The sequence below is a fragment of the Vidua macroura genome, chromosome 1, assembly GCF_024509145.1.
Source record: "Vidua macroura isolate BioBank_ID:100142 chromosome 1, ASM2450914v1, whole genome shotgun sequence".
NCBI lineage: Eukaryota > Metazoa > Chordata > Aves > Passeriformes > Viduidae > Vidua > Vidua macroura.
In genome coordinates, this window is record NC_071571.1 from 130,558,309 (window position 1) to 130,573,648 (window position 15,340).

The 15,340-nt window shown below is 43.6% G+C and overlaps 1 protein-coding gene across 2 annotated transcripts in view; it reads right to left on the minus strand.

The window, feature by feature from the left end:
* Window positions 1–13,436: 13,436 nt before the first annotated feature.
* Window positions 13,437–15,340, minus strand: part of RAD54B (RAD54 homolog B) — a 62,454-nt gene continuing 60,550 nt past the window's right edge. For both annotated transcript variants that reach the window (XM_053981553.1, XM_053981545.1), the window contains exon 15: window positions 13,437–14,117. In XM_053981553.1, the coding sequence (XP_053837528.1) occupies window positions 13,894–14,117 (224 nt within the window). In that variant the 3' untranslated portion in view covers window positions 13,437–13,893. The remainder of the gene's footprint in view (window positions 14,118–15,340) is intronic.

The following is a 15,340-nucleotide window of genomic DNA, read 5'->3' on the forward strand; positions in this document are numbered from 1 at the left end:
GTAATTAGTTAATTTTCAACATGTTACATTACCAAAAAGCCCAATGAATGTTTATAACCAATGGATCTCCAGGAAATAAGAATATACACAGAGAATATTCAAGATTGAGGCTCCTGGGTCATGAAATTGCACCTGGTAGACTGGGACAACTTTAACAGCTGCAGATTAATTCTGTGAGCCTAGAGTGCATAAAAGGGTTATCGGGAGTCCTCACCCATAAAACCACTGGTTATAAATTGATGTTCCTTTTTTAGCACTTGCAAATAATTTTTGAATTCTAGAAATTGGGTTTTAAAGTTTTTCATTTAAACATAATAAAATGTTAATTAACATAATTAATAATTATAATTAAACATAATAAATTTTACTGTCACTGAACTCTTCTCTGGTAATGAGAGGCATGTCAAAGTGATCTGGGAAGGGCTGGCCCTCCTCCCTCCAGGCTGCACTGCATTGCCCACTTAGGAGATTGGCATGGTTCCTCATCAGACTTTTCTTCTCTGAGCAGCGCATCACATCAGTAACTATAACATCATCTTCTCTGCAGGTTTCCTCTCACACACATTTCCAGCACCACAAATGTGTGCCTCCCCTCCTAAAAAAAGGCAGAAAGACCCTTTATTGAGGATAGCCAGCCAAAACACTGAGGCAGGTTGCTCTTTCCCAAGTCCAACCACTCACAGCAGCACTGGGTGGAAAACTCAAGGTAGGATGGGAAGATACTGGGATGGGTTTTCACAGTGGGGTGTCAGAAAGCAGCAGCCACTGCACTGGGCTGGGGTCACACTAGCAGCATCCCCACGCTGCCCCCAGTCCATTGCCACGGCCACAGGTGCACTGGGACATCCTCAGGAGCTGGGCTGGGGGACAAAGGACTGCTGCCCTTGCTCCAAGGCAGTGCAAGATCAGAGCTCCTGATCAGCACAACTCACCAGCACGACTGTTGTTCATTGCAAATCACATTCTGAATTCTTTCCATCAGACTCCCTAAGGACAAAGGTCCATATATTTCCTGGTCTGACAAGTCATGTGGGAAGCTGGAGGAGGGGGGAGAAATTTCTTTGATTATTGTCTGATTGAAAGGAAGCCATTACCCTTCCTACCCTGCCTTACTCTGCCATGCCCAGGGCTGGCCTGGGTCTCCATACCCTGTCCTGGGTGCAGCTCCTTGCTGGCCAGGACCACAAGCAGGAGGGGTGCTCCCACAGCCAGAGAGGGAACTGGAAAGTGTCAAAGGAGCTCAGCACTGAGAGTGCATAATTTCCAGTCTAAGAGGAACACTTTCTCACTGAAACTGCTCATCCTCCTTCCCAGCTCCTGATTTTTTTTGCTTCCTGACCTATTTCCTTGTAAGAAAGGACAAAAGAGAGAGAAAGGCTTCCTATTGCAGATGTTCTGCAGGGCTCAGCAGAAGCCTGTAGTGGGTCCAGCCACAGCTCCTGCCTCTCTGGCAGCACAACCACCCTCAGCCACACCAGAACAGGACCTGCTGTTGACAGCTGCTGGTAGCAGCTAGGGACTGGACATGGGGTAATTAATTTTTAACTTTTCATTAAACTAGTCTGTGCATCATCCCCATTGGCAGAGACTGTCTAAAAGTTGTACTCATTCAAACACAAGCTCTCATCAGTCCCAGCTCCAGGCAGCTCAGCAGGTTCTCAGGGGTTTGGGCAAAGAAGAGCAGCGCACAGCTTTGGCTAATAATGAACAACTTCTGCAAGGCATTTCTGGTCAGCAGAAGTCATCTGCCCAGCGCACTGCCAAATGAAAAGAAAACAGGACCCACTTTGATAGGCAGTTATCAGTGATGCAAGAGAATGTTTCCCCACGTTTTACCAGACTTTTCTCCTTTCTCAGGTGGTACTTCCTCAGTTCTTACAAATGCACTTCATCACACTGGAATCAACCCAGTCAGTTTTGGTCTGGATGCTGGTAGATGTGTCCTAGTGGGATGTGTACTGACCACATGGTGAGCACCTGGAAGTGGAATTAAGTGGTCATATCTAAAGAGACTAAACAAGCAAGGCACAGTCGTTTCAGATACCTTCCACAGCAGATCAGCTGCCTGTATCTTGAATTCTGCTCTGTTTGCAGCTGAGCATCCTAAGGTGCAATGGCTCACAGGTAACAGGAAAAAACAGCTGGAGAATGCCAGGCTTGCTTGAACCGACTCTGGGCACACTCATGATTCAGCAAAAGAACAAAAGGCCAAATTTGAGGTGTTGATCCTCTTCAGCTCAGTTTTTACCCAATGATTTCAGGAAAAGTGTGGCCTGAAAGAAATTTTGTGTGTGGTCTCAAGATTTTATTACCTAACTGTAATGCAGTAAGAACTAATTACGTCCCATGGGACTCTGACCCTCCCAAATGAAACTCCAAGATCCTGGATCCTGATAGAATGATGCAAAGTGGCCAAATTTGGTAATGGATAGAGTTGGGATCTTCCATGGTCTTAACCACCACTGAGGGAAGGTTTGAAGGTTATAATGTCGTGATGGAAAAACCTCTTCAAACTATTACAAGACATTATAATTTATAGAAGTGCTCAAGCTTAAATCACTTACAAGATCCTACTGGCTTCTGCTGGCCCTGGAAATGAAAGGAACAGAGCAGTTCTATGCAGTCATTTCTACTTTTCCCTCTTGGCTTGTAACCAAACCTTGGAGAAGGATGCCAGCATCAGCCAGATGTGCAGAGACACAGATGCTCTGAAACTCAGTATTATGGCATCAAGCTTTTCAGTGTTCTCGCCATGTTCAGAAATCACAGCCCCAAGCTGAGTGCACAGGCATACTCTGCAATGCCTGGAGAGACCTGAGTACCTCAGCTGTGGTCCACAAATGCCTACAGCATAAGGAGAAAGGAAAGACACAAGGGCATTTTAATCATGGTGCCAAGACTTTGACAACTAAACATCAACCTGAGATTATCCTCCGGGAATTTATTGGTTGGGGTAGGTGTTTAGTGTGTCCAGATGTCTCACAGCTCAGCCTTCAGCTGCAAAGTTCTTTCAGGACTCTGAGTATTTCAGTGCCTATAGCAGGACCAGGTAGTACTTAGGTACCCAAATTCCTTTGCTTCAGTAGCCCACAGTATCTGCACTTGTTTCCTGGTGTCCCCAGTCAGGTGTCGGCTGCAGCTCTGATTTACAGACTCTGGTCATTCCCATCAGTTACCAGCTTGCATGGCCGGGAGGTATGATCCCATCATAACTCGACAGAGGCAGTCACCAGATCGAGATATCACTGATTTCAATGCAGAAACAGAGACACTGTGCTTTATTGCTGCCTGGAAGGAGCGGTCAGACTCACACAAAGTCTGCTTTGTAGCAAAGTCCCTGGTAACAGGCGCTCCCGATGCATGGCTGATCTTCTGTCACCTTTGGCAGTCCCCCGGGCCAGATCTCCGTGACCCGGCGCTCCCCGGCCAAGCTTCTGCAGCCTCCTCGCTCGCAGCGCTGGGACCGACGGAGCGTGAGCAGCTGCTGCCACCCTCAGGTCACCCTCTGAGGAAACCTCGCTTTGTGCCTTTGCTGAAGGCGCTCTAAAAGAAAGGCAATGGAAAGTGAACAGAGCAGAGCTGCTGCTCATAGGGCTCTCACACCCAATGCGTGTCGGCATTGCTTCCTGTGGACGTGCCAACAGTTTCGTCTGACGTGTTCTATGTAAGAGCAGGAGCAGCGGCATCTCTGACATAAAAGGGCGGAGCAGGAGGACCAGCAGGGCCACAGCCATAGAATCATGGAATTGTTTAGGTTGGAAAGGCCTCCAAGATCATTACTTCCAATTTTTAATCTGGCACTGCCAAGTCCAGCAATAATCATGTCCCCAAGTGCCACTCCATCCCTTTCCCAGGCAGACTGTTCCAGTGCTTGAGTATCCTCACGATTGAGTTTCATGTCCAGGAATGGGGCTGCAGTGCAGACCTGCAGGCAGGGAGCAGCACACTTCTCCCTCAGCTGCATGATGCCTCAGCTCTCCCAAAACCAGCCCAGCACACCTGAACAGCCAGACAGGCAACTGCATCCAGCCTGCAGGAACACATAGTTCAAAACAAGCTGTGCCTGCCCCAGGAGCATGATATCTGCAAGGACTGGAACTACAGGAGGGAAACTGGAAACCAGAGCGGAAGAAGGAGGTCCCAAGTCACCTTAATTCCCCACTACCAACGCCCCAGGTAAATCCCCAGCTGAAATTAGACTATCACACCCTTACACTTCTCTTCACAGCTAGAACCACTGCTGCAGCCAAAGCTGGACAAAAGCACAGCATCAAGCAATCCTAATTGCTTTTTAACAAGTGTTTTGCTTGCATTTGTGCCACCAGGCACCACCTACATCAGCTTGTACCAGCTGAGGGGCATAGGCTTTGACAAAGGTGAGATGAGAGAGCAACAGGGCAGAGAACTTGCAGTGCTGTGAGGAAGGGTATCACTCCAAAGTGTGCCTTCTCACTTCCAGAGCTGCTGCACTGCAGGAGGAGGGATGAGCTTGGTGGAGAGAACTTGGCTTATGGCAGTCCTTTGCAGCCAGGGCTTGGCTTTTACTGCTTAACCAGTTAAACAAAAAACAACTTAAAGCCAATTCTTTACTCTTATTGCTCTCCTGGTCTACCTGTGGTCTTTTCAGTACTGTGATACCTCTGCAGTTCTCGTAGGGAGAGGAAAAGAAATTGTCTGAGGATAACTTTTACAGGCACATCTCAGTGCAGAACTAAATAAGCCATGTCCTGGGGGAAATTTCATGTCCTTTTGACGATGTATGCTCAAGGTGAATGCTGGTGAGTAAGATTTTTCTTGGAAGCTTCTTTCCAGAAGTTGCTTTCATGCCAAAGTAGGGGGAAAGCAGAAATTATTTTCCAAACAATTTTTGTTCATAGGAGTGTCAAGTTCAGCAATATTTTCATCTCCAGCATGTTCTTCCCTTCTAATATAGTGTCTGTTGGTGTCTGAGACCATCAAGGTAATTTCTGAGCTGTGTTTAGCTTTCAAATCAAAGGTGATATTTTTTGCAACACTTCAGCAGTTTCTTCAACAGCTTCTCAGACCATTAAACCTTGCAACATCTTTGGGAGGAGATATACAGATTACTATTGCTTTTGTGTTCAGCTTTTCTTTATTGTACAGCTGTGCAAAACAACATCGTTTGTCAATGGCCAGACAAAGAGTAGAGTCATTGCTAAAAGCATCTTGATGAAAGCTGGTGCTACAATTTCAAGTGGCTTTCAGGTTTAGGCAATCTTCCACTGTTCATCTGCATGCCATGGGCTCCTTGGTTAACTCCGGCTTCTGGAAGCTGCCAACACACAGTTAGCAAAAGACCTAACAACTCTTTGCAGCCTGCTGATTTCATCCTGGTCATATTGAGTTTTCCACTACAAAGCAGGATTCCTGAACTCTTTCATCATATCAGGTTTTAAAACTTCACTGCTCCTGAGCAGATTCTTTTGTTCTACATCTATCACAGGTTTTAGACCTCAAGGAGCCCTTGACTGTAATTGGTGACCATTAGTCAGTCACATGCTTTGCAGATCTGTACTTTCTCCATATTCCTAATACAGTCAAGAGATCACTTACATTGGAAGGAGCCTTAGGAGGTCTTCTAGTTTAACCTTCTACTGAGAAAAGCACCAACTTCAATATTAGATAAGGTTACTTGTGATTTTGTTTCAGTCTGGTTTCAAAAACTGCTAAGGATAGAGCTTCCACAAACCTCTGGGAGACCTATTTCAATGTTAATCTCTTTTGCTTTGTGGTGGTGGTTGTTGTTGTTGTTATTATTATTTCCAGTCAGATTTCACATTTTCCCATTCTACAGTCAATAACTGTCCCCTCTTACTCTCTTGTTGTGCACCTCTGATAAGAGTTCAGATCCACCTTCTCTCTAAACCTCAGGCTGGATTACTGATTTCTCCCATAGACAGCCAAGTGTTGCACAGAATTCAACTAATTTATCTTCACATCACTGCTCTCTGATGAAGAGTTCCTAACTGCACTTAGGAGGTGGAGCAGAGATACTAAAGACAGCAATCCAAAGTTACAGAATCACAGAATAAGCTGAGTTGGAAGTGAGCATCAAGATCAGCGAGTCCAACTCCGGGCCCTGCACAGGACCATCCCCAAGAGTCACACCTTGTGCCTGAGAGTGTTTTCCAAACTCTTTTTGAACTCTGTCAGGCTTGGTGCTGTGACCACTTCCCTAGGGAGCCTGTTCCAGTGCCCAGCCACCCTTTGGGTAAAGAACCCCTTCCTGACATCCAACCTAAACCTCCCCTGAACAACTTCAGGACCCTTAGGTCCTGTCACTGGTCACCACAGAGACGGGACCAGTGCCTGCCCCTCCTCTTCCCCTCATGAGGGAGTTGCAAACTGCAATGAGATCTCCCCTCAGGCTCCTCTTCTCCAGGCTGAGCAGACCAAGTGACCTCAGCTGCTCCTCATACAGCTTCACCTTCTTCAAGGCCCTTCACCATCTTTGTTGTCCTCCTTTGGATGCTCTCTAATACTTTAATATCTTTCATCTATTGTTATGACCAAAACATTGGCTAATTTGGAATGACTTCTGAAATGATACCAGATTTCTGTATATGTAGAAAACACCAATTCTATTCACATCAGCTGCAACACAATTTATTCCCAGGTTGCTGTCTATCCTCTTAGCTGGATGAAATAAAGAAATAGAATATGTGCTTCACTCTGATGCATATGTACAAGGTCATTAAATGTCCACAAGGCAACACTAATCCTGAACATCCACAGCTTGCGAAACAGTATCTGTGTCCTTTAAGAGGTCATGCTGCAATGGAGGTTGCACACTTTTTCATCTGGATTATACTTCAAAAATTTCCAGTGATTCACAAAATCAATAGCAAAGAAGTCAATGACTCTAGAAGCTTACAGACATGAGCTGAGAGGAAACAATTGCTTTGCTAGTGACTCCACGGGTGTATTGGGTTTGAGTAGGAAGATTTTGGCAGCAGGGGGCTCCAGGTGTGGCTTCTGTGAGAAGCTGCTTAAAGCTTCCTCCATGTCTGATAGAGCCAATGCCAGCCAGCGTCCAGACAGAGCCACAGCTGGCCAAGGCTGAGTCAGTCAGGAATGGCGGTGATACCTCTGGGATAATGCATTTAAGGGGGAGGCAGAAAGGAAGGGTCTGGAAATGTGGAACAGCAGCTGGAGGAGAGGAGTGAGAACACGTGAGAGAAACACTGGCAGAGAGAATGAGGAGGAGGCGTTTCAGGTGCAGAAGCCAAGGCTCCTCTGGAACCCATGGTGCACAGCATGGAGGTCCAGAGTGGAGCAGAGATCCACCTGCAGCCTCTGGAGCACCCCACGCCAGAGCAGGTGGGTAACTGGAGGAGACTGTGGCTGCATGGAAAGCCCACACTGGAGCAGGCCCCTGGCAGGACCTGTGCCCCATGGTGAGAGCAGCCCATGTGGAACAGGTTTGCTGGCAGGACTTGTGACCCTGCAGGGGACCAACACTGGAGCAGCCTGTTCCTGAAGGACTGTACCCCAGGGAAGGGACCCACTTTGAAGCAGTTTGTGAAGAACTGCAGCCTGTGGGAAGGACTCACATTGGAGCAGTTTGTGGAGAATTGCCTCCCATGGGAGAGACCCCATGCTGAAAAAGGAGTCGAGTGAGAGCAGTCTCTGAAGAGGAAGGAGAGGCATAGACAACCTGTGCTTAACTGACTGCAACCCCCATTCCATGTCCCCCTGCACTAATGGGAGGGAAGACAGAGAGAAAACTGGGTGTGAAGTTGAGCCCAGAAGAAGTGAGGGTGTGGGAAGTTGTTTTAAGATTTATTTCTCATTATCCTACTTGGAATTGGATTTGCAATAAATTAAGTTGATTTCCCCAAGTCAAGTCTGTTTTGCCCATGATAGCAATCAGCAAGTGATTTCTCCCTGTCCTCATCTCAACCTGTGAGCCTTTTGTCTTATTTTCACACCCCTGCCCAGCTGAGGAGGAGAGTGATAGAGCAGCTTTGGTGGGAACCTGGTCTCCAATCAAGGTTAACCAACAACAATGAGCATTTACCAAAAGCAGAATGTGAGACCAGGAATCATGGAGTCCATTACAGGACCTGCAGGAAAGCACTCTTACTCCTTTCACCAAACTCAACCCTTCTTTCTGTTTATTAGTGATATCTGGTTCCAATCTTGTTTTTTTTTTTTTTTTTTTCACCTTTCATCCCCACACATCCTGCTCAGTCAGCAGGTCACCATTTAAGCCTTTGTTTGCCCAGTCTTCATCCTGTCTCCTATCATCTCCTTGCTTTCCTAAGTCCCCTCCACTTCCTTTTCTCTCTCCATAACAACCCTGATCTCTCCAGTTTCCTTACCCCAAACCACCTTGGCTATAGTGTTACTGCAGTGAGTGACATGGTTCTTTTTTCCTCCTGGAGGTGGATGGGATGGCTGATTTAGGACATGGATGAGACAGTTCCTTGCTGTCAACTGTGGCACTGTGCCCTGCCCAGCAGAGAGCAACTGGAATCAAGAATTGCAGAAAGAATCTCTTGAAACAACTCTGGTCAGACTGCATTTAGTCACTCTGTGGGATCTGGGGCATTCACTGGTCAAAGCTCTGAGGGAATGCAGCTTGCTCAAACTGATAAGACTTTGCAGTTCTGAGTCTCATAAAAACCTAGTGTAGAAGAAATTGGGACATTTTAGCTGCTCAAAAGAAAGCATATTCCTACTGCCTGTTTTTTTGCAAATATTTATAAACTGGTGCAGAAACTAAGGGGAACAGTGAAAAACATGTTAGTGCAGAAGCCATGCCTTTTCCTCCTATTTTTTCCCACCTCTATTTTAAGTCCTTATCCAAAATATGAAGGCAAGAAGGCATTTCAGCAGAAGGGTTTCCAGTTCTGGAATAAGGACAAAACAAAGTGTTTTCTCCTACCCAGTCTTAGGAACAGATCAGATATTTTTGCTGAAGGTTTTGATGGAACACAAACATAAATCAGCCTGGCAGCAAAAAAAGTTGATGGGGAAACAAAAGGAAAAGTTTCATAGTAGCAAAGGAAAGAGGAAAGTGGTGTATAGTAGGAAGTGCTGGCCAGCTTTAGCATTAGGAAGTACTGTTAACCCCTTCTACATTTGTAGTACATACATCAAATGTGACATTAGCATGAGTAACACACAAAGGTTCATCTACTTAACTCATTGCTTTGGGAATTGAATTTAGATCTTGGCTCTGCAAAGTTTTGGATAAGCCTTGACTCCTGCACAGAACTCTGGCTCAATGAGACTGTGGAGACCTGTCTGCCCAAACCACCTACAGCACGAAAACCCCATCAAAGGCAACATGTTCCAGGTGGAGGGAGGAAATTTCAGACTGCACTTCTATTATTGAGCAAATCTATCCCTCAAAAGGAACCTTGAAAAGCCACGGGTCAAGAGGGAGCTCTCTATTACATGTCATAACTCACACTCTAGAAAACTAAAACCTGGGCCAAGGTAGTGATACATGAACAGAGGGAAAAGATCTATGACTAACTGACAGAAAACACCCAAAAAGCTAGTTCAGAGGGGCCCAGGCTTTTGTCACAGCGACTGACATTTTGCCTACTTGGAAGGAAATTAATTAGAGGAGAATGAAGAGCATATGTTGTCAAGTGGGTGTAAATCAAACTAAGCAAACAAAGGAGTACAGGGAGAACTCAGGCTGACATCAAGGCTGAGAGAGAAGAAAAGGCTGGAAGCAGAAACAGCCACAGAGACTTTTAGACGGACATATTTCCTTCAAATCTGTTTACATTTCCACACGCTGATGAAAAGCTGGGAGAAAGGTAGCAGCAACCAATGCACCCGAGAAGGGAAATTTCTTGCACAATACTCAAAAGTTGGTTGCAGTGTTCAGGATTACTTATCTGGTCCTGACTGGTGCTGCTTCTGCAAACACGTACCACTGCACAGGAGTGGAACACTGCATCGTACATTCCCAGTCCTGTGAGTACCTGTGCCTACAAAAGCAGGCTTGCTTTTGTACCAAGGAAAAGCACACAAGGCTGCGTTAAAAACCATTTTCAATTCAGCTTATTCTTCAGTTACTCCATAAAGCCCAAAGTGGTTTTTCTCATTGTTCTTTATAGCCTTCCCAGATCTTCTAGCCACAAACACATAATTTATTTAAGCCACACATAAACAACCATGATTTACATCAACTTTTCATTCAATGGAAAGCACATGAAAGAACTACTTTCCTTCTGTGTGTTACTTGCCTGCAAGGGCTGGAGCATGTCTTTCCAAATTCCTGGTGGTAAACCCAAGAAGTTGTCAAAGCTTGTTCCATATTTGGCATTTTAAGAACTTCCCATGAGTTTTTTCCATTACAGAATCATTCAGTCACCATTTGGCACCTCTCTGTACCAGATGACAAGTGAAAAAACTTTATGACCTCTGAAAAAGGCAGACCCTTAACCGGACTTGATGTCAACCTCTTGTCAGAGTGCAAGACATATCTATGGCAGTTGCCATGCAAACTTGTGTGACACCAAAGTGAATGGAGTTACAATTCAGCTTGTTATTCTTTAAGTGAATAATGATTAAGGGTCACCATCTCAGAGACAAGAAAACTTGTGCCAAGATGGTTAAAAGCTGAATCAACAAAAAACAGTTACATGAAACCATTAAAAAAAACTTTGCTGCAGTATACAGAAATAAATAAAACACCACTCATTCTGCTTTTTAAAATCAGGGTTGGTCTCAGGCAGGAACACACAGTACACTTGTCTCTCTGGCAGCATGCCCTGTACCAGAGGTAATTGAAATTCTCCAAAATCCCCTCCTCCCATCTAAGACCTGGCAAGGAACAAACACAGTATCGATTGCCGTATCTGAGGACTGGCTGACAGGCCTCCCTGTCCAGTGTGATTCAGAGACCTGCAGCAGCTATTCTAAGATTAGCAGACCATTCCCTAAGGAGTGTGTCTTCCTGATCTCTCTTCTGACAGGGTGAGCACTCCTCACTGGGCCACTGGTGAAAACCAGCTCAAATCACTGTTACTCTAGGGAATGCCCTAAAACAGCCTCAACTCTGATGGAGCACACCCTGACCTGATAACCCTCAACATCTCACACCTGTAAAGGCACTGGGATGTTTAGCTGGCACTGCCTTCACCACCTGCTGCCCCAGGCATACCTCTATACTGTAATAAATGTCAAATATTGGCAATCTTTGCTCAGCTATTGTTGAAAGAATATGCTGCTTGCCACTGTGTTTATACCTGTATCTGCTGCTCTTCATGCTGCAATAAAGAGGTAGCATTTGAGACCTGTTGTTAGGCAGATTTGCCTTGTTCCTTGGCATATGTCCATAAGAACTACCATTTGGTGGATTAATGCTTGCCTCCTTCAAAAACTGTAAAAGGCAACCAAGTACATTAATTAACACCTGGTATTTCAAGCAGAGCAAGTCTTTGATCTAAGACATTAAGACTGATTTGTGAGACCATGCAACATAAATTATAGGGTTCTAGAGCTGGCATCACTGGCAAGAAATCCAGAAGCTGCATCTGAGACCATCTGCTAGACCAAGTATCAGATCCTCCTGATATTTGTCTTTCAGCACCAGCTACCTTCCCCCTTCTCTAGGGTTTCACAGTTGTTAAGAGTGGGCAATGTGGCACAGCTGGAGACTTGAAATCCCCAATATACCTTACCAGTGAAGAGTTAGGTTAGGGTAATTTCACCACAGGGACTTTTCCTAGGAGGCATTTCTCTCCTAAGGATGAAGGAATTCATATGTCCACTTGCTGCAGTCTGTATGGAAATGCTGATTATTATACTATGATAAAACATGAGCAGGATGGGCTGGTCTCCCTATGAAGGCTGTTGCAGACTACTGCGAGAGAATCACAGATGGCACAGTAAATTAGAGTCTATATTCATGCTTCCTATATTTTCCACAATGTATTCTTCCAGTGAGAAACATAATTTTTCAGGATAAATAAAAATTCTGAACCAGATTTTCAATCTGCATCACATGTAATGCCATGTGCAACCTGTTACTTGGACAGTATTATCTTACCCACACCACCAAGAAGCACACGCATACTTCCATCAAGCCCTGAAGTCATGACAGGTGAAGGGGGAGAACTTGGCTGCCAGGGTGGATGCAGGAGGAGCTGTCCCCTGAGCATCACCTTGCAGCTGCCACTGCCAGAGATCTGGGGCAGCTTGGCATAGAGAGGGAACGGTACTGAAGCTGTGACTGGCATTGAGTGTATTTGTATGGGCTGCTTTGGCCTTCTTGACCTTGAAGCAGCATTACTTAGTGTGACAGCATCAGCAGAGAAGGCCAGCACATGCTCCTACAGACAAGGACAGGAGCAAACTTACAAAGATTTATGGGCAGCACAGACCTAAGTATCATCAGTCTCAGATAATTATTAATTACAATAACCATCAGAGTGCCTAGAATCTCCACCCTGAGTTACAGAGCTGCAAGCCTTGTCCTTGCTAAGCGGAATAAGCTGTGTGAACTTTGCCTGACAGCAAATGGGCACCACAGCAGCTGGATAAGTGTGGCCACCACACCACCACTCACAGGGTGAAGAATGAGCTCTTTAGCAGCCACCCTAAAAGGTTAAAGATTTAAACTCCACCTATTAGCATAATTCTAATTATTACCAAGAACACAATATGCATGCCAAAAAGATGTTTAGAACTGATGACTTTCTCATTCTCTCACTTTGGCCTTCATTACTTCCTGGTGTCATCCCGCATTAGAGGGATGGTTAGGAAAGTTAAAAAACCCTCTGAAATAAATATGGATGGCAAATAGAGGTCAGTGCACATGGCTTTCAAGTTCCAAAATTGCATCAAAATGCAAGGAGAAGGTCTGATGATGGGTTAGGATGGGCTGTGAATTCAATGCCAGTCTAGGGAAAGAGGCAGTACTAACGGTAACACAGAAAATAATTTTAAATACTTATGAAATTTGTTTGGGCAATTAGGCTCCGTTGCCACATATACCATATATCATCATATCAAACACAATGCAGGATTATGACAATGGAGCCCTCTTCTTGCTCAAGGTCTTTCAAATTCTGTAAGTTTGCAGTATTTCTGAAAATTATGCATTCTTCTGCTCTTGTGGGCATTTCAAAGTACTTCACTTAAAAGCTACAAACTGATTTTGAATGTTTGTGTCTTCAAAGAAGGGTAATAGTCATTAAAAATATACCATAAAAATGCTCAGTACTTCAGTCTGACAAAACACATCCTTAAAAGGAGTTAACAAAATGAAGATAATCCTGCATTATGTATGTCTGAGAAATAAAGTTTATTTTCCCAAGTAAAAGCAATAGGAGAATTTTAGAATATTTTGACACAGTATCAAGCCGTGCCTCAGAATTTTGGACATTAGTGACTATTGCTCTGAATTTCATTAAATTGTAAATTCAACAGAAAAAACCATCTACCTTGTTATAAAGCTTCATTTATACAGACACGTAACAGTGTTATAACAAAATCCAACTAGAGTCTTGTTATATACATGTATATAGCATTTCTTAATTTATAAAATTTGGCTGAAGAGTTGCCAGCTTTACAAGCAATAAATCATTATGATCAAATGAAAACTATAAACCGAAGTAGACTTACAGTAGTAATGTGCATAAAAATTAATATGCATATTAATTATGATATCAAAGGAACAGAATACTGGAAAGAAAAGTTAGTTTTAAAAATCCATATTATAATTACAGCAGGAATGATTAACTTAGTAATAACTGTAACTTTGTATAAATACCAGGAATCACATTTATCCAGAAACCTCATGAGAAACACACAAAATAGAACTGGGCAAAAAGAACAATAGGTAACTGCACATCAGTTGTTTACAAGGCCTATTGACAAGGATGATGCAGAAAAAGACACTCAAGTTTTATTAGGTGGGGAAGTAGGATTGGTTACATTCTGGAAAATGAAAGAAACATTTTCTTTTATCCTTTCAAGGAAAGGATCAGCAAGAGGCTGATGCCCAGAAAAATGCTTCCATTGCATCAACTGTGACATGGAAAGTGGTTTCTTTGAATTAGGCTTCCCATGGTTTTGTTCAAGCTGGCAGCTTCTAGATATGGGAGGCTTTTCTGAGGAAGTATCTGAAAAAAATGATGCAGTAGACTAATCAGAGAAAACTAAGAAAATTTCAGTCTGAATCAATAAGACAGCTGATTAGAACAGCACATATAATCATTCTGTACCAACAAAATCCAAATATATATCTACAGTAAGAGAGGGAATGCTGTTTCTTGCTCAATGATTGAGGTTATCAAAATTACCACATGCTAGCATAAAGACAAATCCTTTTACACATGGACAGGAAAGGAAATATCTTATTTGCCAACTTCCTTTCCTCTGTCTTCCTAATTCTGTGACATTTGGCCTGCTCTCATTCTTTGAGTAAATCTGAATCTAGATGTATGCTGCAGCAAAATTCACGCTAGCTTCAATTTCTTCCCAGAGGAATCACTCCAGCCAGCTAAGAATAATTTGAGTAGCTGTTTCATTGACTCAGCACACTAGATCTGTACAGTCTGCACATCCAGATTACACCAAGTTGTTTAATATATACAATACTGTATATCACAGTAAGGAAAAGACTATTCCTCTGAGATTAATTCACTTTTAAGAGAGGATCCTAAAGCCCTAAATAGTATCAGGTCATTGCAGTGCACGTCACACATTGATGGCTTTATGATTCACCTGATGCATAGGATAAATGAAGAAATAATTTTTTTATGGAAAAAAAATGCATCAGTATGGTTACTGCTTTAAAACTTGCCATCAAATATTTTCATAGCAGTATTATGTGCTCATTAGGAAAGACCAGTGATATGAGTGGCATTGATTCAGACTGTTCCTGGCATTTTAAGTTTCTGAGAGCCCATAAAGACTCATAAACACAAACCTTTCCTTTTGACTGACATATGATGTTTCAAGTAGATTTGAAATACATTTTTTTTTACTGGCCAGAAGAACATTTAGAATAGATGCATTTACAGATTCTGCCTTCCTAACTCCTAAAGTACACTATGATCAGGTAAAACAACAGGCTTATAGCATTGCAACTGATGTGAAGGGCAGCAGAATAGCAAGCAATCTATCTGCATGATCCATACACAGGAAATATCCTCCTTTCAAGACCCCTGTAGTTTTCTAAAGATGACCCTAGTGTGAATGGACCACAGGAGATGATGGTTGTGAGACCTGTATTATATTGTTTGGATCCTCTTTAGTTTATCTTTTGAATCATACTTCCTTGAAATGAAGGAAACAAATCACTGAAAGTTCTTGGCTTTTCTGTACAGCAGAATCTATCCCC